General features: G+C 48.7%; 1 protein-coding gene across 2 annotated transcripts; it reads right to left on the minus strand.

Moving 5' to 3' along the window:
* Positions 1-3,591: 3,591 nt before the first annotated feature.
* Positions 3,592-26,151, minus strand: DCAF7 (DDB1 and CUL4 associated factor 7). 2 transcript variants are annotated; one of them, XR_009246888.1, is made up of 8 exons: positions 25,777-26,151; positions 13,854-14,012; positions 13,058-13,169; positions 12,583-12,701; positions 9,806-10,015; positions 8,854-8,971; positions 7,243-7,475; positions 3,592-3,840 (listed from the first exon to the last, which is right to left on the minus strand). XR_009246888.1 is itself a non-coding variant. In XM_004597260.2 (7 exons), the coding sequence occupies exons 1-7, from the start codon at positions 25,912-25,914 to the stop codon at positions 7,303-7,305; spliced, it is 1,029 nt and encodes a 342-aa protein (XP_004597317.1). In that variant the 5' UTR covers positions 25,915-26,151; the 3' UTR covers positions 7,042-7,302. The 2 variants fall into 2 exon arrangements, 1 of the variants encoding a protein (XP_004597317.1); XM_004597260.2 differs by lacking the exon at positions 3,592-3,840 and having other exon boundaries at positions 7,042-7,475.
* Positions 26,152-26,671: the final 520 nt, after the last annotated feature.

The following is a 26,671-nucleotide window of genomic DNA, read 5'->3' on the forward strand; positions in this document are numbered from 1 at the left end:
AGACTAGATGTTCCAAACAAGATAAAAAACCTCCACCTACTTTCTTTTCAATACTGGCTACACCATACACTAGGGAATGGCAAGCACTTCAAATTGAATGCTGTCCTCCAAGCTGATCTTCTCTTTAAGACCACAAAAAAGAACTTGAAGTTTTTTACCTCCAGGCCTGCCTGGCACTCTTCCCAAAGCTCACCCTTAGCAGGAGCTGTAAGGCTCTGTTACACCTATATGTTCCAAGAGATACCTGGCTGGGAAAAACAGCACTTCTGAACGACCCTCCACCACCTAAAGCTCATTACCTCAAATGCAGCTGGTCCCATGGCTGGACCCATCCCCAGGGAGTGATGTGTCCTCCTCTTCTCCCCAAATCCGTGGTGCTCTTCACCTCTTGCTAGCTCAGTGCCTCCACCTTCCAGCCCTGTCTGTCCCCCTCTACTGGAGAATAACTCAGTTGGAATCATTACCAGTGTTGCCTCCCATCATTTAGATACAAGAGGGCTTTGTTCCCTGAGAGAGTTGGCTGATGAATATGTTGGGACAGTTACGATACATGTCTCTTTTTCCAAGACTGATTCAAATCGATGTAGACAAAAGTTCAGGAGGTTTTCAGAAGACCTTGCCAAATTTACTAAACAATTTCACACCCTAACTCTGGCTTTTCACTTGATCCAAGAGGACCTAAATACTGTCCAGTCCACTTGTACCCCTGAAGAACAACAAATCTAGAACAAAGCCCACGACCATGCAGACTCCTTGGCAGATGATCAGCCTAACCAATGTGCTGTGGGAGCCACAGAAACCCCACAAACAGGTTCTATTAGAAACTATGTACAGGGACCCAGCGTGGTAGTTTTGCATGTGCCGGGATCCTATATGGGCGCCAGTTCGTGTCCCAGCAATCCCCGGTTCCCATCTAGATCCCTGTTTGTGGCCTAGGAAGGCAGTTGAGGACAGCCCAGAGCCTTGGGACCCTGCACCTGAGTGGGAGACCTGGAAGAGGTTCCAGGCTCCAGGCTTTGGATGGGCGCAACTCCAGCCTTTGCGGCCACTTGGGGAGTGAATCACCAGACAGAGGATCTTCCTCTCTGTCTCTCCTCCTCTTTGTATATCTGATTTTTTAATAAAAATAAAATAAATCTTTTGAAAAAATACAAAAAGAAACTATGCAAAAAGTCATGAAGATTCAACATGCTGAGATCATGTGGTGATCTGTCTAGCATCTGGGATGAAAAAAATGTATTTTAAAACCCCTAAATCATTACAAAATCAGATAGTTCATACAATGCAAAAAAGAGAATCCAGTATTATCCCAGGGACAGTGAGTAGAGACCTTAACATAACACGTTAAGGGCCTAGTACAGTAGCCTAGTGGCTAAAGTCCTTGCCTTGCATTCACCAGGAGCACCGATTCATATCCTGGCTGCTTCACTTCCCTTCTAGCTCCCTGCTTATGACCTACAAAGGCAGTGGAGGATGGCCCAAGTCCCTGCACCCCCACGGGAGACCTGGAGAAGCTTCTGGCTCCTGGCTTCGGATTTGCTCGGCTGCAGCCACTGTGGCCATTTGGGGAGTAACCAGCAGATGGAAGATCTTTCTCTGTGTCCCTTTTTCCCTCTGTAAATCTGATCTGCCTTTCCAATAAAAATAAATCCTAAAGAAAAAAAAAGATGCACTAACATAGATCCTAGCACCTGTGATGGACAGAGGGCTTACCCAAGATCCTTTTCATCAGTGAGTTCGTTAGCAGAGGAAATGCCAAAAATTTTCACTGGGATCTCAAATTCCCATGAACCAGATGCTAAATATGCCATTTGGGGTGTTCAGAGACAAAACTCTGGAGGAACGGGACTTTAACATAGAAACAACGCAGACAACAGGCTCCTATGTCAGCAGTACCTGGGATGACCTCAGAGGTGAAAGGCCATGGGTGAAAGGCCCAGAAGAGCACTGCAGGTGTGCAAAGCTCGGACATTAGCGCCAGAAATGGTCCTATCTCAAAAGTCCCTGAGGCCCCGCCCCTAAGGAGAGCAAGGACAGCGCTGGAAATGGGACTGCTGGCAGCTCTGAAGGAAGGACTCCCAGTCCCTTCCTGTACTCATCTGAGGGCCTGAGCATGCAGGCAGTTTCCACTATCCCAATGACATCACTCTCCTGTAGTCACAGGTGAGCCTGATGTCACAGGCAGTACATGTAAAGCTGCTCTGTTCTGAATTCCCACAGGGGATCCCACCCGCAGCTCTGTATCAGGTGCTTCTGGTACCCCCTTCTGCAGCTCAGTTACAGGGCATTTCTAGTCATCCCTGGCACACCCAAAAGGCAACTGTGCTTCCCATCCCTATCCAGGGGGTAACTTGGCCTTGTAAGCCATTCCCAGATGACATGCAAACCCAGCACCCAAGCAGCAGTGATGTGAGAACCTTTACCCCTCTTCCCAGATGGGTGCCCAAGTTTGAGAAATTGGCTGAGACTTGGAAATTGTCAGCTGTCAAAGCTTGGTGTCTAAACTGGAACCATCCGAGTTGTCGTCACTTTGTCCTGTGACATAGCCCATGGGCCTGAACCCTGGTTACCCCATCTCTTGAACTCCTTCACTTGGGGACCCCGTCCTGTTTACCTGCTGCTCAGGCTTCACTGTGGGCTTTTATTTTCTCTCACCTGAGCACCTGGTGTCACAGGGGCACTTCCTTCACTGTCTAGCCTTCTAAATGCAATTTTCATCATGAGTGTCCCCTACCCAGGTAAATCTTCCACTCTGAAGAGTGCAAGAACTCACTGATCAGGCCCCTGCCTATCTCTCCAGTCCAAATGCCCACTACTCCCCACACAATATCGCATGTGAACCTGGAGTTCTTTGAACATGACCACTTGTTTTTAGTCCTACACAGATTTGTGCACAGATGTTCTCTCTGCCTTAAACGATTTCCCTACTCCCAGAGAATGCCTGCTCAGCCTTCAACAGCCCCTTCAGGGGTCCTTCATCTTATGAAGTTCTACCTGACTCCCTCTAGCTTTCAGACAGGGAGGGGTGAGAGCAGCCCATCACTACAGGACACTGCAGATCTTCCTGCGGATGCCTCCTGTGGGACACTGGCAACAGTATGAGAGGGCTCCGGTTCCTGGCAGAACCAAGTAACAGTGATCAAACATGTAATAAAAGGTGACGAGTCTGGGGTGGGCATTTGGCACAGCAGTTAAAACATCATTTGGAATGCTGGCATCCCATCCTGGAGTGCATAGGTCCATTCCCAATTCCAGCTTCTTGCTAATGAGCACCCCTGGAAGCAGATGATGATGGTTAAGGTCCCTGGGTCCCTGGCACACACACGCAAGACCCAGACTCAGTTCCTGGCACCTGGCACCTGGCTTTGGCCCAGTCCAGTCCTAGCTGTTGTGGGCATTTGGGGAGTGATCCAGAAAATGGGAAAGCTCTGTTTGTCTACACTCGAAATGAATACATCTTTGTAAAAAGGAGAAGAGGCAGGCTGTCAGACAGGTGTTGGGGGCTGAGGTGGAATCTAATCCCTCAGCCAGTGTCTGGAACATACCCAGAGTAGTAAAATGAAAAAGAAATGAATCCATCACAAGAAGAAATTCAATCTATACATGTTCAAGTTTTATTACAAAGTATGATGGGCAGAAAATATGGTACTTCTTATACAGGAGGCTGAAACAGAACGAGAGGGTGCGAGTTAGGTCTCACTGTACTTGGGAAACAAGAAGTCAAGTCATAGCTACTAGAACACTCCACTTCCAGGTGCCTTTGAAGCAGCTTTCAATGGAGATTTCCATCGTGGTTTCACAGCACAGTGTTAAAATGTGTTACAAGCCCTGTGCACTGTCCTGTGAAAATAAAGTTTATAAAGGAAAATGACTACAGTTCAGTTCTGCAAATGGACGCTTCCTCTTCACCTGACCACAGGATGCCACAAAGCCTCTAGCACAGAGGGAAAGTGTAAATACACAGGAAAGTAAGTTCAGACACACTAGGCTAAAGGGCACAGAGATGAACTTGCTGGAATTCAACATTACCAACAGCAGGAAATCTCCATTTCTATAGAGCTTTATACAGTCATGCTACAAATGCACACTCAAGAGTGGGGAGGGGACTTCACAGATAGGGCGGGGGAGGTCATAAAATACACAGAAACCAAAGCAGATGATTCATACCCAAATAAAGCAATTCACAGCTTCAGCTCAACAATTTCCATAACATACTGTATGCCACCATCAACCCAAGGTGGGGACATTTATTGTCAATTGTAGACATCACAAGTTCACATTCCCCAGGTAGTTCTAAAAGTGGGTGCTTGTGAGTTACATACTGTCAACATCTTTATTTGTGGGTTCCAACTTTTCACTCAGTTGTTTCTAGTTTAATATCCTAGCCCGAGCTTCTCTGGGAAGGCACTACATATTTCCACATTTTAAAAGCAACATCCAGAAAGAAACTAGAGAGGACCTGGCCTGTCCCATGTGGCCACATGTTTGACTTTGACCATTAGCAGCAATGACAACTGTGGGAGGAGGAGCAGGCAGGAGTGTGAGGCAGGCTGGACTCCACAACATGAGGATCTTGGTTGCCATCCTGCCAGGGCAGGAAAGACCACCGTTGGACAGCCTGGCCCAGGGCTTTTGCTCAGGGATTTCGCTCAGCTCTTTTCCTGCCAGTGTGACCTCTTCCTTGGTCTCGGAGTGCAGACCAAAGACAAAAGCCTATTTGCAGGCTTCTACTTCAGTGGCCTCTCCTATCCAAGACAGCTGGAGGGGACGCACTCCTGTGCTGTCCTCCTACACCCACTGAGCCCTTCATGTCCTTACAGTGCAGAATTCAGGCCCGGGCTGCAACAAGAAGACAAGGCTGTGGTCAAAAAGACAGATGGAGGAGAGAAACTAGGGGGAGAGTCTACATGACTTTTTACCATTTCTGCTTCTGCTCTATACAAACCAGCAAGCAAGAAGCACGCTCTAGAACAGTTACAAGGCTCCCGGTATCTACAGGTTCTGACCATTAAATACCACCTATGGCCCCTGGTGCCAAGAGGTGACCCCTTCCCCAAGCTGCCATCGTGTCTGCACAGTTAGCCAGCATCACAAATGCCTGGCTAATGGCCCCTGACTCAGGCGGGGGCATGGTTTTGCCCAGAGCCACCCAACAGTCTAAACGCTTCCTCACCTCAGACCTTCACTGCCTTCTAAGGACGCCTCCTCTGATCTAAGCAAACACCACTGATTTTCTCCCAGGTCCTAAATCTGAACATTTCCAGCCACAATAATTACCAAAATCTTGGAGGATTCATTTTAATTTTTTTTTTCCTTTTTCCTGAATCTCAGCCAACTCTCTGAAAGCTGGTCCTCGGTCTGCAAAGGAATTCTTGCCATGTAGAGTCACTCCTCCCTGGCCAGGGCTCTGACTCTCCACGGCCAGGAACTGAGGGTCTCCTACCACAGCAGTCAGCAACCCAGACCTGCCCCGGGGTGGCAAGGAGCCACAGCCATGACCAAACACTGCTAGAGGCAGAGTTCTGACCTAGAACCTCTCACCTGCCCCCTACTGATGACCCCATGCAGGAGCCTCTAGCAGATGCCAGCAGCGAGGTCCCACGTCAGAGGTCGGAGCCCCATGTCAAGGTAGAAGAGAGAACAGCCTGAGTAAAACAATGAACCTCATCTTATGGGACAAACCCCCATGTAGAAAGCAGAGCTGTGACCTTTGGCATACAAAATACAACTGCTTTGGAAAAGACGCAACCAAACGGAGCTAAGGGCTCAGAAGAACAAAGTTAACTCTTTCATCGCTCAGACAGGCATGAGGCCAAGTGGACAAAACCACGGGCCTATGGCCTGCTTGTCCCTTTATTTCACATGTGCCTCTTGAAGGGTCTTACAAACCTTCAGGCAGCTGGCAGAGCACCAGGAGCCAGGGCAGCCCTACCCCAGAGCACATCACAAACTCTGCCTGCTCCAAGGGCTCACCTAACATTACACACAAGCCTCCTCCATCAAACTCCTTCATGTAACGGAAACAGACCCTTCCAGCTCCTAAGTCAACACAGACAAACACAGCCTACATACAACTCCAATACTGATCAGAACCTAAACCTCAGGAGTGAATTGGCAGATCAGGGAACAGTGCTGAACTGGCCAATATTAACGTCTATGAGTCTGTAGCTATTTTCCTACTGGCTGGGCTCATCACAATGGAATCTCTCTTAGGACAGCTGCTGGGTTCCCACACCAAAGACTTTCCTCAGGGTTGGGAGCACAGACTGTGTCCCTCAAGCAGCCCCTCACCTTTGAGCACTCAATCCAAAGGGGGGCCGGCAGACCAGCAGGCACAGGGCACTCACCACAAAGATGTCAACGTGCAGCTCCATGACCCTATCAGTCAAGACATCAGCGCTTACATTTGGTAGGAAACAGACTCTGAAATCATGTACTGGAAACGTGTCCAGCTTTTCTAAAACTATTTCCCTCAACTCTGACATCCTGGCTAGCCGGCCTACCTTGGCTCTGCTTCATTCTCAATAGGCACGGGCTTGGGCGACACAGAGGACTTCAGGAGTGATGGGGGATTTCCTGGAGCCCAGAATGGTTTTTCAAAGGGTCAGGCTGAGGAGAGGAGTGATGAGAGGGTGGACTGCAGAGCACCAAGGTGGCGTGGCCCCCGATCAGGGAGACACCACTCAGGCAGTGAGTCAAGAAGGCAAACCAGGGCTCAGTACCAGCTCCAGGCCCTGAGGGAAGAGCGGAAGGTGCAAAGGTGGAGGACAGGGAACAGAGAAACGAAGCAGGAAGAGTCAAATTCTGTTCATAAAAAAATCAGCCTGAAAGATAAAAAATATACAAAGTTGAAATTTGTGAAAGACACTGATTCTAGGAGAAAAGACGCCTTCGAATTTGTATTTGATCCCACTTAAGTGCTGACATGGACATGAACAAGACAGAGACGGCCGCCTTGGGCAGCAGACAGACATCTGGGGCAGATGAATGCCACACAGCCAGTGCTAGTACTGCTCATTAACGTGACAGCTGACAAACAAATACAGAGAAATTTTTAATTGAGGAAGGAAAGAAGAGAGAAAACCTTAAAACTCAGCCCTGGGCTGAGAGGGCGCCACACAGCACTGAGTCCAGCATGGACAGCGACAGGGTGACTGGCCAGCAACTCCTACAGCAGCTTCTGGTAACAGTGGGTGCAAAGCAACAAGACATACTGGCCACCGGAAACAGGTTTCTTCTTACGTTGGGGGTGGGGAAGAGGCGGGAAGCACAGGCCTGCCTCGTGGTGCGGCACCACCAGCACTACACTCGTAGTATCTCCAGGCAGTTGTTGTAGCAGATGGCAATCCAGTCAGGCTGAGTCGACGCCCACTGCACATTGTTGATCTCTCCTTCGGCTGTGTAGGCCAGGATTGGGTCCTCGATGGCGCGGGGCATTTGCTGGATGTCCCAGATGAGAGCCTGATGGTCATCCGCTGGAGACAAACACAGCCAACAAGCAAAGTCACAGTCTGACTCAAGCGATGGGAACAAGAACCCTCTGCACGTGGGGAGCAAGTCCAGTTAACAAAGCATTTACTGACCCCAGCTCTAGGCGGACTTTAAGCCCCCATTTCATAGATGAGGAAACAGATTTAGCAATGCTGGGGCTGTCACCCCAAGTCACAGTTACATGGCCTATGAGCAGTAGAGCCGGCCTCCCATCTAGGTCTCAATCAGATCCCAGATGTTTCTAAGTGTTGCTGACTGCCCCAATTAGGACAGCAGAAGGGAGAAGGGGGTCCAGACAGGCTCCTCGCATTTGGGTCAGGCATCAAGAGAGGAGAATGAAATCAAAACAACCCAAATCATGAACAGATGACACCTTTCTGTCTTCCTTTTCCCACCCCATTATCTACAAAAAAGAGGGGAACCAGGAAGAAGGCAGGCCACAGTCTGAGGGACAGAAGGCAGTACAGGGTCCCACCTGGTCCCCCATGAGAGTTGGAGGCATGAGCAGAGGGCAAAAAGCAGGAAAAGCTCCCTGCCTGTCCAACAAATGGTGATGTGGTAGAAAACCCAACAAACCTATGAGTTTTGTGGCTTAAAGTGAGCAAGGTTCATTATAGAGTTACTGACTTGTGATGAGAAGGAAGTGTTAGGAGGCAACTGAAAACTGCAGCTCAAGCAGGACTCCGCAGAGCGGAGCAATGGCCACGCCTATGGGGGGGAGATATAGGGGAGATACATGGAAGGAGACACAGCCTGCTGCCAGAGGTCACCTTCCTCCTTAACACCTCTCTGTATTGTTTCCATTCTTAATAATAGGCTTCTGTAATCACTAGACTAAAGGCGTACTGCTGACTGGTCATTTTTCCAGGGATGCTCTTTCCTTGTCTAGCAAATGGTGAGATGAAAATGATGGACCACATCCCCCTTTGTGGGGAAGGCCAGGAGGGGTCCTCCAGAGCAGGCAGAGCTTAGAGCAGGCTCCTGCTGGTGAGACCTCGGGGGTCCCGGGGAGAGGCCCGTGTTGGCTGTCCTAGAGACTGTGCTACATCCCAGAGCGACACCTCCTCTCCTCATGTTCTTGGAGCTGAGGATTTCACAGGGCATAGAACACGCAGGCTGATCACTGACACATGATACGCGTCATATGTGGACGAAGTGCGGACAGACAGGGAGGCATGGGATCCTCTGGAAATGTGAACTGCTCCAATTTCACCAGTGTGAGGAGGTTCCAAATTACTTCATGTAAGGATCACAAACTGACCTTGGAAGATGTAAGGTCTGTAATTCTAAGAAGCCAGTAGCAGCAGATTTTCTCCTGCCCTCCCCCTCTAACCCTAACCACTTTCTCCCCACCATAGTTACCTGCAGTGCAGATGTGGCAGGATGAATGTGGGGCCCAAGCAATGCCATTGACACATGCTCGGTGGTTGTTTAACCTGGCAACAGGTGTGCAAGGAACCCGCACGTCCAGAATCACCACCTGCAGAAACACACTTTGTAAGGCCCAGGAACTTCAGGTATGACAGAAGAAACAGGTAAGCAAAAAACACTACACAACGAAAACCATTTCTTAAGCATCACGTTTTCATTTGTGTGCTTGACAGAATGTCAGATACAAGCTTTCCTAAGGCTTGAGAAAAAGGAAAAGAAAGAACACAGCTAGTGACTGAAAGGAAAGGGGGAATGAGAAGGAAGCAGGCGTTCGGATGATCCACCAAGTCTTCGTAGGAGCTGAGAGTTTCGTGTGTCCTGCCTGGACAGAAGGAGAGCCCTTGGCGAAGCAGGATTTGTAAGGACGAAGTCTAAGGCAGCAGCTTCACCAACCCAATGCCTACCACTGTGCCACCTCCACCCCCAGCTCACCACCTTCACTGAGTAAAGGCTACGCAGAGAGATTCCCACGTGTGCCTGTGGAAGCTGGAAGACTATCCAGGCTATAGAAGGGGCAATTGTTTTTCACTCAGCAACAAATGCAAAAATAATATTGTTTACCCTTCAGGATCAGCACTGTTTTTCTTGGTCCCAACTCTCCAAGTAGGAAAAGTTCTTAATGCACAGTCCTCATTCTAGATTGGGCTTTCTCAACCTTGGCATTGTGGACATTTCAGGTAGGATAAGAATACTTTGCTGGGAGGCGATCCTGTGCCTTGCAGGAAGTTTAGCGGCATCCCTGGTCTCCACTCATAAGCTCCTGGCAGCACTACCTATGTGGACATTCCCAAATACCCCCTGGGGGCAAAGCTGCCACCAGCTGTGAACCACTCTAAATGCTCATCAGAGCTGGAGTTTGATGTCCCTGTGGGTGGGTGCTCACCTCCATTCCATCCATGGCCATAGTGGCCAGGTAGTTAGGGTCCTGCTTGTTCCAGCAGAGGCGCAATAGTGGGTGGTGCTGTGGGTCTTCATAAATGATGGTGCTGTGTTCCAGGTGGCGCAGGTCAAACATCCGCACAGAGCCATCAGCACCCACAGACGCAAACATGTCCCTGCCACCCCCAGCCCGGCTAAACGCGATGTCATAGACCTGTTGAGGGAAGAAACAGCTTCTGTCAGATGCAGAGCTGCTACCTCCTTTTTTAAAGCAGGGCAATCTGCCAACTCCAGTTCATCTAAACCTGGTCCCGAGACCAGGAGGCAAAACAATTTGAACTAGGGACAGCTCAGGTATTCCTATGTTCATAAAGGAGTTTAGGATCACTCTCTGCTCCTTCAATGTTCTGCTTCTTCTCTTGGATGATTTATTATTATATATGAATCAACTTAGGTTTGAAGTCATTTATTACTTGCTACAAACGCTGCCTATCACAAATGTCTTAGAGGAAGCAGGCACAGAGCAATGGAGAGCTCAGAGCAATGGATGGGCTGAGACAGACAAGGTTGGGATACCCACTAGGAAAGAGACAGAAAGTAAACCCTAAATGCCAGACAAAACCCACCAGGGTTTTGGGACCGTAAGGACAGCTGACTTCCAAGGAGAACAGGAGAGGGGAGGAATCTGTCTCTGACTACTGTAACCCCAGGCTCCTGCCGGCTGGCTGAGCAACACTGCCCGATAAGCATCTCCACACAGCCCCCTTCAGCCTGGAAATGCCTTCCTCTCGGGGTGACTCTGCAGATGTAACAGATGTCAAAAGGGACCTGGGCAATCACCAACAGAGGGTCACAGGCTGGCACACCTGACACGCTCAGGGCCTGTCTGGTGCTGTAGAGCTCCAGGCTGACCTACATGCCCTCTGCACTGGGCCAGCCTCAAGTCTCTCAGGGACACACATGCCACTCTGGTTCCTGGCCATTGCGGCCATTTGAGGCATGAACCAGCAGATGAAGATCTTCCTCTCTGTCTTTCCTCCTCTCTGTAGGTCTGACCTTCCAATAGAAGTGGCCCCCATTCTGCTTTTCTCTGTATCCTCAGAGAATGGATTCCCACAGGTTGCCTTGGGCTGCTTTTCAGATACAGAGGTCCTGGAGGGGGCTGGATAGCGAGAGGTAGAAGATGATGAAGTGTTTTGTCTGCTTTCTGTTTCCTGAAGCATTTCTGCCAGAGAAACCCAAACCCCCAGATCCAGTAACCCTGTCTCCCACTGCGCCCAGCCTCTAAAGTACCTCACTGCTGCCTATGTGGCTTCTCCGCTCTACCAATCAACATCTGGATAAGCAAACCCCTGGAATAAATCCCCACTGTTGAAATCTATTTAGACTAGTTCCCCTTTTGTGAGCTGGACCTCAAAGAACAGCACACTCAGCTGTCACACAACTAATATGTACCAACTTGTTCCACTTTATGCCAAGAACTTCCAGAAGCTTCTCACTGGTCCTCTTTGTAGAACAAACAACTCTGAAGCTCAGAAAGAAACACTATCTACAGGGAGGGAGCCTGAGGGCCAGGGCACCACACTGCCCCAGGAAGAACATTTATTACCACTTTCAAAAACTAATACGGGAGAATGCTTTGATTAAAAACGAAAGGGTGAGATATTAGTCATAGTGAAATATATTCAATTCCAAATAATGATAAAAAGTACAAAGGTTAAGAGAACATATTTAGAATTTCAGAATACATTTCTAGAGAAAATTAGGTTTGATTACTGGGAAATTTTCCCTCTTCTTGTTAACCTACTCCCTCCTACCTCACCAGCCAAAAAAACACTAATGTCTCCAAATATTTGTTACTCTATGATTATTTCTAATCATTTTCAGTTCTCAATTTATCTATAGGTAGATTTGTTATTTAAAAAAAAAAAAGGAGGGCCCGGCGGCATGGCCTAGTGGCTAAAGTCCTCACCTTGAATGCGCCTGGATCCCATATGGGCGCTGGTTCTAATCCCGGCAGCCCCACTTCCCATCCAGCTCCCTGCTTGTGGCCTGGGAAAGCAGTTGAGGATGGCCCAAAGCCTTGGGTTCCTGCACCCGCGTGGGAGACCCGGAAGAGGCTCCTGGTTCCCGGCTTTAGATTGGCACAGCACCGGCCATTGCGCTCACTTGGGGAGTGAATCATCAGATGGAAGACCTTCCTCTCTGTCTCTCCTCCTCTCTGTATAGCTGCCTTTCCAATAAAAATAAATAAATCTTAAAAAAAAAAAAAGGAGTATTCTCTGTAATGAAAAAAAAAAAAACCAAAAAACACAAAACCACCATCTATCTAAAGTCCTCGCCTTGAATGCCCCGGGATCCCATATGGGCGCCGGTTCTGGTCCCGGCAGCTCCACTTCCCATCCAGCTCCCTGCTTGTGGCCTGGGAAAGCAGTTGAGGACGGCCCAATGCATTGGGACCCTGCACCTGCGTGGGAGACCCGGAGGAGGTTCCTGGTTCCCAGCTTCGGATCGGCGCGCACCGGCCCGTTGCGGCTCACTTGGGGAGTGAATCATCGGACGGAGGATCTTCCTCTCTGTCTCTCCTCCTCTGTGTATATCTAACTTTGTAATAAAATAAATAAATCTTTAAAAAAAAAAGTGCAATAGTCTACAGCAATGTTGTTTTCTGTTGTTCTGACACATGGCTGTTGCTAATTTAGGTAAGAAGCTGCAGCATGTACTTTGCCTCACAAAGGAGACTCAGAAAACAACAGGGGCAAAGAGGAACAGCATCATTACCTCTTTGTCATGGGCGATCAGTTGGGTCTTCACATGACCAGACACAAGATTCACTCGTCCCAGCACCTGCCCTGTCTCCAGCCCCCAGATGGTGCAAGTTGTATCAATGCTTGAGGTACCTGCAAATGACCAGTGTGCGTTAGTGGCTGTTGGGGAAAAGGTTCCGAGGCAAACCTCCTCCTGGGCCCGCTTGTCTGCTCAGTCCAGCAGACAATATGCCACAGGTTGTTCCAAGGCATAGGGAGAAAGCCAGGATGCCACACAGCCAGGTATCCAGTCCTGACCTGAGAACCTCAGGTTTTAACTGGAGAGGCAAGAGATACATAATGAAAAGTCCAACTCCGTAACAGGAATTAATAACCACCTGTCATACTTACCTGTCTCCCATCCACTCTTAATCTAGGCTGATGCAAGCACCTAGTGTCAATTAAGAAAGTGGATCTCAGCTTCTTCAAATATCTTCCAATTCCCTTACCTAAAAGATAAGGATCCACCTCATTCCAGTCAAAGGAGGTCAGGGGAGCACAGAAATCGGAGTTCTTATTATTGTTTAGCAAACATTCCAGCCGGGTCTCTGTTTCACCAACCTAAAGGAACAGTAACATTCAAAGATCAGCCTGTCTTATAATCACAAGAAATCTGCAAAGTCCTGCTTAGACAACTTCATAATATGAGATATGAGATAAAATATTTTTATCACAAAGAAAAATAGAATCCTGAGGAACTGAATGCTCTTTCCCAAGCCTTTCTGCTCAACTCCACAGACCAAGTTTCCAACTCTACATCTTTCTGGAAAGAGGTTTGCTCACCTTGCCTCCTCCTCCCCCGCCTCTGAATCTCTGCGCTTTACCTAGGCGGGCACCCCTCTCCAGCAGCAGAGGTGCCACTCACTACTGGCTCAGCTGAGACACAGTTAAGACCCACTCACACACTTTGTTAGAATCAATGGGCTTGCAATCTGTGTAACTTACTCCAAAACATCAGTGGGGTATTAGGGATCTCAAGTGTCCCCAAATCCACTCAAAGTTATCACTGTCCTAACAGGTGAACTGACTTCTAGGGCTGACAAGCCAGCAGCAGGATTTCATGGAATTCTACATTTACTAGAAACTCTGCGGCAGCCAAGCCTTGCTGCGAGGCGCTTCACTTGTTCTTCCACGCTGCAGTGACAGCTGCCACCTGTGACCCACCCGCTCCCTGTGGCTCCACACTGCTGACAGCTGACACGGTGGCAGCCCGTTTGTCTAGCCGCTCACCAGGTATGTGCTTACCCTCCACACACGGAGATAGTCACCGCTTGTTGCCAGCAGATCTGGATAGACGCCTTTGGTGTCCGGGATCCACATGAGCTTTGTGGTAGGGTATGGGTGGTCAAAGGTGTTTCGGCAAATGAATTCGGAGCTCTCCTCATCTAAACCAACAAGCTGAACCTGTAACACACCAATATTGGGCCACGTAAGCAGCTGTTTCCTGGACCATATCAAATACATCAGAACCCTGGTCAGGGATGGAAGCCTGAATACTACACTATACTTAACTGTGGAGACAAAAACTCATACTGTCCGAAGATTTCTAGTTTAACCATTCCGTTTCTACCCAGATTTGCTTTCATAAGGTCCATTTCCAAACATGAAACAGAATTATTTATTTTTATTTGACAGGCAAATTTACAGAGCAAGTTGGGGTGAGGGAAGAAAAAGAAAGATCTTCTATCTGCTGGCCACTCCTTAAATGGTCACAACAGCCAGAGCTGAACTGCTCGCGAGGCAGGAACTTCTTCCAGGTCTCTCACATTGGTGCAAGGGCCTGAGGACCTGAGCCATCCTCCTCTGCTTCCTCAGGCCACAGCAAGGAACTGGAGTGAAGTGGAGCAGCGGGGAATCGAACTGACACCCATATGGGAAGCCAGAGCTGCAGGCAGAGGAGAACATTTGAAACACAAAGGCATCTAGAAAGTCAAGTTTATCCTTGTGATTGTTCTGCTTGTCATGGTTACTTCAGAGTCACCTTAGTCCCTCAGCTGGAATGGAGAGACAAAAATAAAGACAAATGGAATGACAGGACTACATGGCTGTTGCTGGGAGGAACGGGGGTGAACCCATTCAACTAGGACCAACACGAATGTCTGATGGGTTAAAGAACCTATTAACCTAAGGCCAGGTTGTGGTCCAGTGGGTTAAGCCAACATCCCACACAATCACTGGCTCAAGTCTCAGCTGTTCCACTTCTGATCCAGCTTCCTGCTAATGCGCAGGAAAACAGTGGAAAATCATCCAAATGCATGGGCCTGTGCCACCCACATAGGAAAACCAAATGGAGTCCCAGACTCCTGGCTTCACCCTGGCCTGGCCCTAGCCACTGCAGACATGTGGAAAACGAACCAACATATGGAAGATCTCCTCCCTCTCTCCCCCTTCTTCCTTCTAACTCCGTCTTTCAAATAAATAAATCTCTATTTAAAAATGCATAACAAGGGCCCAGTGCGATAGCCTAATGGTTAAATCCTTGCCTTGCATCCTCTGGGATCCCATATGGGTGCTGGTTCATTTCCCATCCAGCTTCCTACTTGTGGCCTGGGAAAGTAGTGGAGGATGGCCCAAAGCCATGGCACTCTGAACCTACACGGTAGACCCAAAGAAGCTCCTGGCTCTTGGCTTCAGATCAGATCAGCTCCAGCAAGTAAACTAGTGGACGAAAGATCTTTCTATTTCTCCTTTTCTCTGTAATCTGTAAAAGCGGCTGTCACAAAGTGGGATTAACTGTGCAGAGGTCCCAGGAAGTGAATCAAGAACTCCTCTGTGGTCCTTTAGTAACAGATCTCCTGCATCCCCATGTGTGGGCAGTCAATCAAACTCCCCTTCCCGAAGAGCATGAGAGGAAGCAAGCATCGCTCGCAAGGACATCCAGGAACAGCAGCGCTGGATCCCATCTTCAGGAGATAAAGGGAAGAAGGTACATTCTCTCTAATCTCGGCCTTCAGCTGCAAGGCCTATGAGACAACATCCCTGTAACGAGCTGCCTCCCGCAGCACTGTCTAACCCACTGCAGCACAGACACTCACTAGCAGGTGCTCCCAGTTTCTCTCAAGGGCAACCAAAGTACCTGCAAGACATTGAAACCACTCAGAAGCAGAAAGGTGGGTCTGTCACTCAAGGGAACAGATAGTACTGACTCTTTTTTTTTTTTTTTTGGCAGACAGGGAAGTTTATTTGTGAAGGGACCAGGTGGGCAGGGAACGAAGCAGGGGAAAGCATCTCCCAAGAGAAAGCCAGGAGGTAGGGTGCCCCTTAAAAAGAGAGATGGAGAGACACCAGAGGTTTGAGGAAGGGTCTTGGGTTTTTTGTTTATTTGATTTTTGTTTTTTAAGATTTACTTTATCATTTATTGGAAAGTCAGATATACAGAAAGGAAGATCTGCTGATTCATTCCCCGAGTGGCCACAATGGCCGGAGCTGAGACAATCCAAAACCAGGAGCCTCTTCTGGGTCTCCTACGTAGGTGCAGGGTCCCAAGGCCCTGGGCCATCTCTACTGCCTTCCCAGGCCACAAGCAGGGAGCTGGATGGGAAGTGGAACTACCGGGATTAGAACCGGTACCCATATGGGATCCCAGCATGCGCAAGGTGAGGACTTTAGTTTTAGTCTACCACACAGGCCCCGATCTCGGGTTTTTAAGCCCTCCCTGACCCCTCTTTGTTGGGCAGGAACCTACAGGTAAAAAGTTCTCCACTGGTGGTCTCTTAACCAGTTAGGAAATGGGTGGGGAATGCTTGTGCCACCTAATTAAAGGTGTGGACATGATTTCAGCAGGCTTGGATGGTCTCAGACCATCTTGGAATCCCACATCCTGCTTCTGTAGGGGTAAAAGGAGAAGATATTCTCTAGCTACTTCCTGCTGAAATGGGGTGTGGTTCAGGTAAATGCCCTCCCGCCCCAGGTGTGGAAACCACAAGGTGATGGTCTGGGCCATCCAAGTTACTATCATAGAAGTTGGTCATTATACAAGGTTGCAACTTCTGAGCCATCTGGAGCTGAAGACCCCACATGAAGTCTTCTCTCAGTTGAGCTGGGCAACATCGCTCCAGTCTAAATCTTATCATGACCCACAGTGGGACACCAAGCAAAAGTTTGGAGGGTTTGTTCCTCCATTTAATATAGAAATAAAAAGCTGGGAAACAGTTGCAGAGAAGTTTTTTTTTTAAGACTTATTTATTTTTATTGGAAAGGCAGATATATAGAGAGAAGGAGAGACAAAGAGAAAAGATCTTCCATCCGCTGGTTCACTCCCCCCAACAACTGCAAAAGCCGGAGCTGAGCCAATCTGAAGCCAGGAGCCAGCAGTGTGTTCTGGGTCTCCCAAACGGGTGCAGGGTCCCAAGGCTTTGGGCCATCCTCCACTACTTTCCCAGGCCACAAGCAGGGAGCTGAATGGGAGTGGGGCTGCCAGGATTAGAATCTGCACCCATTTGGGATCCCGGTGTGCACAATGCGAGGAGTTTAGGCACTAAGCTACCACGCCAGGCCCAATAAATAAATCTTAACACACACACACACATACACACAATTGTGGGCCACTGCTGTGCTGCCTGCAGTACTGGTATCCCGTATGGGTGGTGGTTCAAGCCTCTGCTGCTCCACTTGAGATTCTACTCCCTGCTAACGTTAACAGGAAAGCAGCAACCATGTGAGAGATTTGGAGAGAGCTCTTGGCTCCCGGCTTTGGCCTGGTACAGCCCCAGCCACAGCAGCCATTTGGGGACTGAACTGGCAAATAAAATACATTCAAAAAAATCTCTCAGTAATATAAAAGTGTATCCAAGGTTGAGAACTAGTAAAATCAAGCTAGTTTTTGTATATCTAAGTATAAAATTAAATGCATCTTGGGAGTTAAGAAAACCACTATTCAAAGCAAACACAGTAGCTTTGAATAGTGCTCACAGTACCCTGTGATAATGTAGGGTGTGTTCAAGTCTATCACAGCTTGTCTTTCTACATCCAAATCACAGCAAAGGTCTTCAGGAGGGGATGTCTCAGGCACATCTACGTGTCAAGGTGTCAAGTAAATAAAATGTCATGCACTATTTTTTTTAAAGATTTATTTATTTTATTACAAAGTCAGATATACAGAGAGGAGGAGAGACAGAGAGGAAGATCTTCCGTCCGATGATTCACTCCCCAAGTGAGCCGCAACGGGCCGGTGTGCGCTGATCTGAAGCTGGGAACCTGGAACCTCTTCCGGGTCTCCCACGCGGGTGCAGAGTCCCAAAGCATTGGGCCGTCCTCGACTGCTCTCCCAGGCCACAGGCAGGGAGCTGGATGGGAAGTGGAGCCGCCGGGATTAGAACCGGTGCCCATGTGGGATCCCGGGGCGTTCAAGGCGAGGACTTTAGCCGCTAGGCCACGCCGCCGGGCCCAATGTCATGCACTATTACAGAAGAACACAAACTTTGCCTACGATGTATGTGTACTTCATAATATTCCTAACATGAAGCTTCTTTTTAAAAAAAGATTTATTTGTTTTTATTGGAAAGGCAGGTTTACAGAGAGGAGACACAGAGAGAAAGATATTCTGTCTGCTGATTACTCCCCAAGTGGTTGTGATGGCCAGAGCTGAGCCGATCTGAAGTCAGGAGCCAGGAGCTTCTTCTGGGTCTTCCGTGTTGGTGCAGGGTCCCAAGGCTTTGGGACATCTTTGAGTGCTTTCCCATGCCACTGAGCACTGAGCAGGAAGCTGGATGGGAAGTAGAGCAGGCAGGACACGAACTGGCATTCATATGGGATCCTGGTGCTTGCAAGTTGAGGATTTAGCCTCTAGGCCATTGTGCTGGGCCCATAACCTGAACTTTCTTTCCAAAAAGGTTTCTGTTTTCATCAACACTTCAAAGCTGTACCACTTACGCAAGTCTTGTTCCACCTGAAAATGTGTTATGCAACCTAGTTTCGCTCCCTGAGGATTTCACATGTGCACAAACTTGTTCTTTATCCTCAGCCAAACCGGCTTTAGCTCCTCTGCTCTGAGCTGCCAATCAAACATTGAAAGGCGTGACAAGTAGCTCTTGTTTTATTTTTTCAGATACTCACATATCTGTGAGTATCCAGATAACATGAAATAGTAAACCTTATCTACTGATCCTAGTGAATTCCAACAAAATCCAGCATGAATAACCACTGCTTGATGGGTCTTTCTAAACATCCCTCTGTGCATCCACATGTGAGTGCACGCTTGTGCACATATGGATAGGTAGTGGTTTTTTTTTTAAGGATATTTAGGCTTGGGCTATAAAATGTATTCTGCAATTTACTTGTAACACTGTATTTTGTAAAAGCGTGCATGTTACACAAACAGATCTTTCTCATTCTTCTATAGCAGATTAAGGTAAACACACCATAATCTATTTAACTTTAATAGTTATTTTGGTTAGATGCCATAAATTTGCTACTATAAACAGTGCTATAATGACTATCTTATTCACATGTGCAAATGGTTTTATTGGATAGATTCCTGAAGTGTATTTGTAATATCATTTATTAAGTTATCAGTCTTCAAGAAAGTTGTTTCTATCTCAGCTTTTTTTTTTTTTTTTTTAAGATTTATTTTTATTGGAAAGGCAGAATTACAGAAAAGGAGAAAAAGAGAAAGAATTTCCATCCACTGGTTCACTCTCCAAGTGGCTGCAGCAGTTGGAGCTGAGCCAATGTGAAGCCAGGAGTCAGGAGGTTCTTCCAGGTCTCCCAGGTGGGTACAGGGTCCCAAGGGTCTGGGCTGTCTTTTACTGCTTTCCCAGGCCACAAGCAGGGAGCTGGACAAGAAGCAGAGCAGCTGGGAATATGAACTGGCGCCCATATGGAATCCTGTTGCATGCATGGTGAGGACTTTAGCCACTAGGCTATCGTGATGGGCCTGACTTCTGCTTTTAACAACAAATCTGAGTGCCCGTTTCTCCATTCCTTTGAAGACAACCTTTCACACTTCTGTTAATCCGGTGGGCGAGCAGTGGCAGTTCACCAGTGGAGGCTGAGCACGCGTGCTTCCTGACTCAGAGCTTTCCAAGCATTATTACTTCCACTCGATCCTTCCACTAGCTCCATGAAGTAGGTACTATTATTCCCTTTCAGAGGATATTGAAGAAAAAAAAAGATTACTTACCCAAGATCACAAAGCTGCATTTTAAACAAAGGCAGTCCCATCCTGCAGCCTGAGCTCCTCACCATTATGCTGAAACCCGAGCCTGAAATGTTTGCCTTGTTTTCTACTGCATCTTTTTTTTTCACAAAAATTTATCTTTTATTTTCCTTCCCTGAGTTTATACATAAGTACGTTCTTATGCATAAATGTGTGATGTCTACTGCATCTTGTACAACTTTTTCTAGCTGATTTACAGAAAACTCTTACGCATGCATTTACGCCTTTATCTGTTAGAAGTCTCCTTTGGGAGCTGGTGCAGCGGCAGAGTGAGTGACCTCTGCCCATGGCACCTGCATCCTTTACAGATGCCAGCTCTAGCCCTGGCGGCTCCATTTCTGACCCAGCTCCTTATCTGTGGCCTGGGAAAGCAGCAGAGGCTGGCCCAAGTGCTTGGGCTCCTGCAACCAAGTAGAAGACCTGGAAGATGCATCCTGGTGGATGGAAGGATCTCTATCTGTCTCTCCGTTAACTCTGCCTTTCCAATTAAAAAAAAAAAAAATCTTGAAAAACAAAGTTTCTTTTGGTAAAATAACTCATTGTGAGATCTAGTGTGTATTTGGAAATAGCCCTTTTCTTTTCCAAGTTTTCAGTTATTTAGGTTCTATACTTAAGAAAAGTTGGTACTTTAATTTCCCTTAATACTAACTGTTTCTTCTCCATTTCTGCCTACAATAATTAAAAGCTCTTGTCCCCCTAGTCCATGTGTCCACCTATGTCCATAGGAGGGATGGACTGCTGCCCTTTGCTGTCCCCTGGGGAGAATGCTGAAGGTGAGGGGTTCGACTCTTCTACCCCCACCCTCAACTACCTCTGCCAGTGGGGCAAGAAGTGCTAGTGACTGGCCTAAAGCCTGACACAGGGGTGTGCCCGGAGCTGCTGCGTGAACAGGCAAACTGGCCTCTCTGAATAGGCCTGCCTGTCGCCACTGCAGCTTCTCTGCACTTAAAACTGAGTGGGGGAGCCGCAGGGGTGTCCTTCTGATTTAAAGCAGAAAAGCAGGAGGTTTCACACAAGACTTATCGAGGTCAAGCTGCTCTTTTCCAACAGTGTTTGTGCAGTCACTGTAAGGCAATGCTGTTGCGTAGCCTAGCGGCTAAAAGTCCTTGCCTTGAACGCACTGGGATCCCATATGGGTGCCAGTTCTAATCCCGGCAGCTCCACTTCCCATCCAGCTCCCTGCTTGTGGCCTGGGAAAGCAGTTGAGGACGGCCCAATGCATTGGGACCCTGCACCTGCGTGGGAGACCCGGAAGAGGTTCCAGGTTCCCGGCTTCGGATCAGCACGCATCGGCCCGTTGTGGCTCACTTGGGGATTGAATCACTGGACGGAAGATCTTCCTCTCTGTCTCTCCTCCTCTGTGTATATCTGACTTTGTAATAAAATGAATAAATCTTTAAAAAAAAAAAAAGGCAATGCTGCTTCCCAAATGGCTATTATTTGCATACAATTTCCTTACATGAAGGCCCCACAAAGAGATGACAAAATTTAGACATCAGAATGCTACCTTTAACCTCTTTCTTACTATAACATACTCTATCATTTTCTTGCTTGGCCTTTTTTTTTTTTTGAGATCTATTTTTTATTGGAAAGGCAGATTTACAGAAAGAAGGAGACAGACAGAAAGCAGAGGAGGATGGCCCAATGCCTTGGGACCTGCACTTGCATGGAAGACCTGGAAGAAGCTGCTGGCTTCAGATCGGCTCAGCTCCAGCCATTGTGGCCATCTGGGGAGTGAACCAGTGGACGGACCTTTCTCTGCTTTCCCAGGTACATCAAGAGGGAGCTGGATCGGAAGTGGGACAGCTGGCACTTGAACTGGCATCTATAAGGGATGCTGGTGCCACAGATGGAGGATTAGCTTCCTACAACATCACGCCAGCCCCTAAAACTGACTCTTCTAACAGCTATACAGATGTACCATAACAGATTTAAAGATCTGAGAGATGGAATCAGGGAGAGCTCCCACCTACTGGCTCATTCCTCAAATGTTTCTAATAGCTAGGGTTAGGTCAGAGCCACAACCCAGGGCTCCTAAATGAGTGGCAGGCACTCAATTATTTGGGCTATGATTCCCTGGATCTGGCCTGGTAGGAAGCTGGAGTCAGGAGCTGGAACCAAGCCCAGGCATTCCAATGTGGCATGCAGGTATCCTAATCATAAGGCTAGATGCCCACTTCAGATGTACCATAGCCTAGTCAGCCATTTCACCAAGAATCTTTCCATATTTTGTTCTTTTTTTTTTAGGATTTTAAAATTTTTATTGGAAAGTCAGATATATAAAGAGGAGGAGGGACAGAGAAGATCTTCTGTCTGATGATTCACTCCCCAAGTGACCACAACGGCCAGTGCTGTGCCAATCCGAAGCCAGGAGTGAGGAACTTTCCTCCAGGTCTCCCATACGGGTGCAGGGTCCCAAGGCTTTGGCCGTCCTCAACTGCTTTCTCAGGCCACAAGCAGGGAGCTGGATGGGAAACGGAGTTGCTGGGATTAGAACTGGCGCTCATATGGCGAGGACTTTGGCCACCACGCCAGGCCCTTTGTTTATCTTAAAGTCAAGCTGATAGAGAAAGATTACCCATGCACTAGTTCTCTCCCTAGATGGCTGCCAACAGCTGCAGCTGAGCTGATCCAGAGCGGGGAGCTTCTTCTGGGTCTCCCATGCAGGTGCAAGGTCCTACGGCTTTGGGCCGCCCTCGACTGCTTTCCCAGGCCACAAGCAGGGAGCTGGATGAGAAGCAGAGCTACCGGGATTGGAACTGGCACCCATATGGAATCCTGACACATTCAAGGCAAGGACTTTAGCCGCTAAGCCACTGCGCCAGGCCTGGCAGATACTTTTTTTAAATTATTTTATTTATTCAATTGGAAAGTAGAACATCAGAGTATAAAAGTAAAATGTACCTAAAATCCATTTAATTCTCCATGATTATATTTTCATTACAGATAGACAGTTAAGCATTTCTAGATGGCTTAATCCATTGCAGACATAGTTCCTACGTGCATTACATATGTTAAACTCATTTAACCTTTAAAATAACCTGATACAGTAGACACACATATTACCTTCATTTCATTGACAAGAAAACGGAAGTGCAGAACATAGAGTGTCCAAGCACACACATAACTGCAAACAGCAGAACCAAGATCCCGCCCGGGTTCTCTGGCATCTGTCATGGATGAACTCGGATGGACGGGCAGAACCAATGTTTAAGGGACAGCAGATACAAAGACTGCATGTGTGCCTCTGGTCAGCAGACGCCAAGCTAACTCCAGGACAATGATCCTAAAAGTGTCGCCAAGCCATCTGCTTGTCTGTCAACTTGAGAGGGAGGCCTGGGACCGCACCAGTCCCCTGAGAGAATGTCACATACTAAAACCAACACCCGTGCCACTGCATCCCCCAAGGGAGACCTCACAAATGAGTGCAGAACACAAGTCCACCAATGGTAACTATTCCTGGGATGGCTGATAGAGTGTTCCTCTGATTCCCAAACTCATTCACATGATGGAATACCTGGAAGTCATTCTTGGAATGTTAATAGTTTTAATTTTGTGAACCAACTAGGAAGAGTTTTATGATAGAGGATATTAACTATGTTATGAAAGAGGATTTATTAACTATGTTAATATAAGATCTAAAAACCCCAAAAATGTCTCCACACTTTTTAGTGTGGATGATCAGTTTAGGCCATTTTCATTGCCCCTATTGCTAATCACTGCCTACAGCACACCAACAACCATGTGAGAACAACACGGGTTGTTCTTCTTGGGTCCAGCACAATGGCCCAGTGGCTAACTGGGATCCCATATGAGTACCGGTTCATGTCCCACTGTTTCAATTCCCATACAGCTCCCTGTTTGTAGCCTGGGAAAGTAGTGGAGGACAGCCCTAAGCCTTGGGATCCTGCACCCACATGGGAGACCCGGAAGAGGCTCCAGGCTTCTGGCTTCAGATCGGCTCAGCTCAGGCCTTAGCAGCCACTTGGAGCGTGAACCAGTGGAAGGAATATCTTTCTCTTTGTCTCCCCTGTTCTCTGTAAATCTGCCTTTCCAATAAAAATAAATTAATTTTAAAAAAAGTTGCTACCTATGGCTAAGTTAGTTTTATTTGTAATTGTATTTTAGGCACTTGTAAACCTAACGATGAGAGGCGGCCTACTGCTATCACGTTACCGGAAGTGTTCATCCCAGGTACGCACACGTAGAATGCTGACTTACAGACGGGGCGTGCACTAAAATTACGGACTGTGGGAAGACAGAGTTGACTTCTTACTCTGTGACTAGACACATTCCTCTGGACTTCACCACAAAGGCCACCCCACCACCGTGAGTGGCACAAAAGAACTCCACACAGTTGCTGCAGGAAAGGACTAACTTGGGCACTTCCTGCAACCTTTGATACACCGGCGGCCAATCTGATAGTATCTCCTCCCTCAGGAACGAGAGACCTCCAGCTTACACACTGACCCTGATAAAACTTACAAAAATACAACATTAATTCACGCAACGAGATTCAGGCCCTTTGAGACATGTCTTATCATTTTTTTTCATGTGTATCCTACAAGAGCAGTTCTGGTGGTCCTGAATTTGCTACTACCATCTCCACCTCGGAACCCTGAATTTCACCTGCAGTTCTGCTGTTCTCTATGAGCCGTAAGAATCATCAGAGAAAAAGAAACAGAGCTACGTCTGGCGCTGGTGCTGTGGCATAGCACTTGTGTCACTGGTTGGAGTCCCAGCTGTTCCACTCGTGATCCAGCTTCACCTGCTAATAGCCTAGGAAAAGCAATGGAAGATGGTCCAATACTTGAGCCCCTGTCTTCAGCCTGGCTGAGCCCCAGCCACTGCGGCCATCTGGGGGAGTGAATCAGTGGCCTTTCTCCTCTCTAACTCTGTCTTTCAGATAAAATAAAAATCTTACAGTTCAGATTCTTTTCTTTTTTTAAAGTCCTTCCTGTGTAAAACAGCACCCTTTCCTACAGCAAACAGTGGGTCCCCTACGAGTGTGGGTGCGGCCCCTCAATGCCAGTGAACCGAGGGGAACCTGATCCGCGACCACCCAGGGTTCCACCCCTTCAGCAGGCCTGACATCCGCCTCACCTTCATTCCTCACCCTGACACTCCTGGAGGCACGCAGAGGTCCAGAACTGAAACACCCATCAGCCAAACCTTTCAGGCGCTCACCATCACTCGCAACTCTCACTTGAATACCAGAAAGAGATTAAGGAAAAAGAAAAAGAAATCTCCTCTCAAGGACCAATAACTTTAAAAAAATAAACGCGGGCCAGCTGCCGGCTGCAAAAAGCATTCCCCTACTACCACGGCTTTCAGGAAGGATTCTCTAAACCGGAAACTGCAGGCAACCGCACTACCAAAGATTACAAACTGTGGGAGAACGTGCATCTAAGCAACCAAGGATACAACACCCCGAGTTTCACAACAGTGGTGGGACACGATGCTGCAGGGTGAGATGCCCCAACTCATGCTGCTTTGGGCAGGAGTCGCCCGGCAGCAGGGCTGCGGACCCCAGGTGGCCCTCACGGGTGCAAGAAGGGGTAGGAGGGCAAGTCCAGCACTCAAGGAACGTGCGACCACCAACCGAGGCACCTGAGTTTCCCTTCACGATCATCACACTCTCCTCCGGCCCCAGTCCCCCCCGTCACCCGAGGCAATGCGGCACAAGTCGGGGGTTGGGGGGCAAGGAGTAGCTGGCGTAGCTCTTGGGCTGTAAACTCGGGTTTGGGAGCGGTTCTGTCCCCCTAACCACGAGATCCCCGATCGCCTCGGGACCAACACCACACACACACACGGCGCCTCCACGCTCCAGCCACGACCCGGGGAATACACTGAGAGACTATGAGCGGGAAACCTCAGCATCAGGGCCGGACCCAGTCAGGAACCGCTCCGGGGCGCTCAGACAAGTCCGCAAGGAGGAGCGACTGTTTTGGGAGGGGAGCCCCCTCCCCGGAAAGGGCGCCCCCGGGGTTCCGAACCCCGGGCCTAGCCCACCTTGTTGTTGTACTCCTCCACGAAGCTGCCCAGCGCCAGGCGAAAGCGCTTGTCCGGCCGTACGCTCCAGTTCATGGCGTAGACGGTCCAGGGCGCTTCATACTTGTAGATCTCCTTCCGTTTGCCGTGCAGGGACATGGTGGCGGCGGGGCCGCAGTGCGGGCCGGCAGCGGTCAGCGAAGAGCCGGGTCTGGGGCGCAGGGGTCTGAAGAGAGGCGGGGCGGGCAGGAACTGCCTCGCCCGGAAGCGGGGCCGCGGCGACGAACGACGACCAGCAGGGCCCGACCCCCTGGTTTCAAACCAGCTCCGGCACCGACAACAACCACCTTCCGTTTGGGATGTCGCCCCGCCTCCTCGGAACGGAAGCCACGCGGCCCTCCCCCACCGGCCTCCTCACACATACACCTCAGCGGCGTCGGCCGTTGGCTGTTGGAAACGTCCTTTCGAAATAGCTCCTTCTCCTCATTGGTTGTAACCACCCCAGCGACTGAACTCTCCTCGCTATTGGCGTAAAGCTTTATCATTCCAACTACTTGCCCCGCCCGATTCCTGGAGGCTGACGCTTGTCGCAGTTACACAGCTCATTGGCTAGTCAAGATGTCAGTCAGACGGATAACGGCGCAGTGCGGGTGAATAGGGGCGTGGGTGGCACGGAGGCCACCTGCAAGTTCTCGGCCAAGTGTCTGCGAGGGGAAAAGCTCTTGTGTGATCTGCCCTGGCTTCCCCGCTCGCTGCTGCTTTACCGAGCGGCGTCTACTCAGTTGCCTTAAGTCTAAATTTCTGTCTTAAGGGAAGACTCCCGCCTTTAGCAGTACTGGGTTCCGAGGCCTGACACCTTGGCCTGTTAGCATGTCCCTCGGACCCTTTTAAGCAGAGAACTGTTCTTCCAGGACTC

This window comes from Ochotona princeps, chromosome 17 (genome assembly GCF_030435755.1).
Source record: "Ochotona princeps isolate mOchPri1 chromosome 17, mOchPri1.hap1, whole genome shotgun sequence".
In the NCBI taxonomy this organism is placed as follows: Eukaryota; Metazoa; Chordata; class Mammalia; order Lagomorpha; family Ochotonidae; genus Ochotona; species Ochotona princeps.

Coding starts and splice junctions, on each gene's coding strand:
- DCAF7 (XM_004597260.2), bottom strand. CDS start 25,914: ATGTCCCTGCACGGCAAACGGAAGGAGATCTACAAGTATGAAGCGCCC. Junction 14,013..25,776: donor TGGAGGAGTACAACAACAAG/GTGGGCTAGGCC, acceptor GGTGTGTTACAG/GTTCAGCTTGTTGGTTTAGA. Junction 13,170..13,853: donor ACTATCTCCGTGTGTGGAGG/GTAAGCACATAC, acceptor CTGTTCCTTTAG/GTTGGTGAAACAGAGACCCG.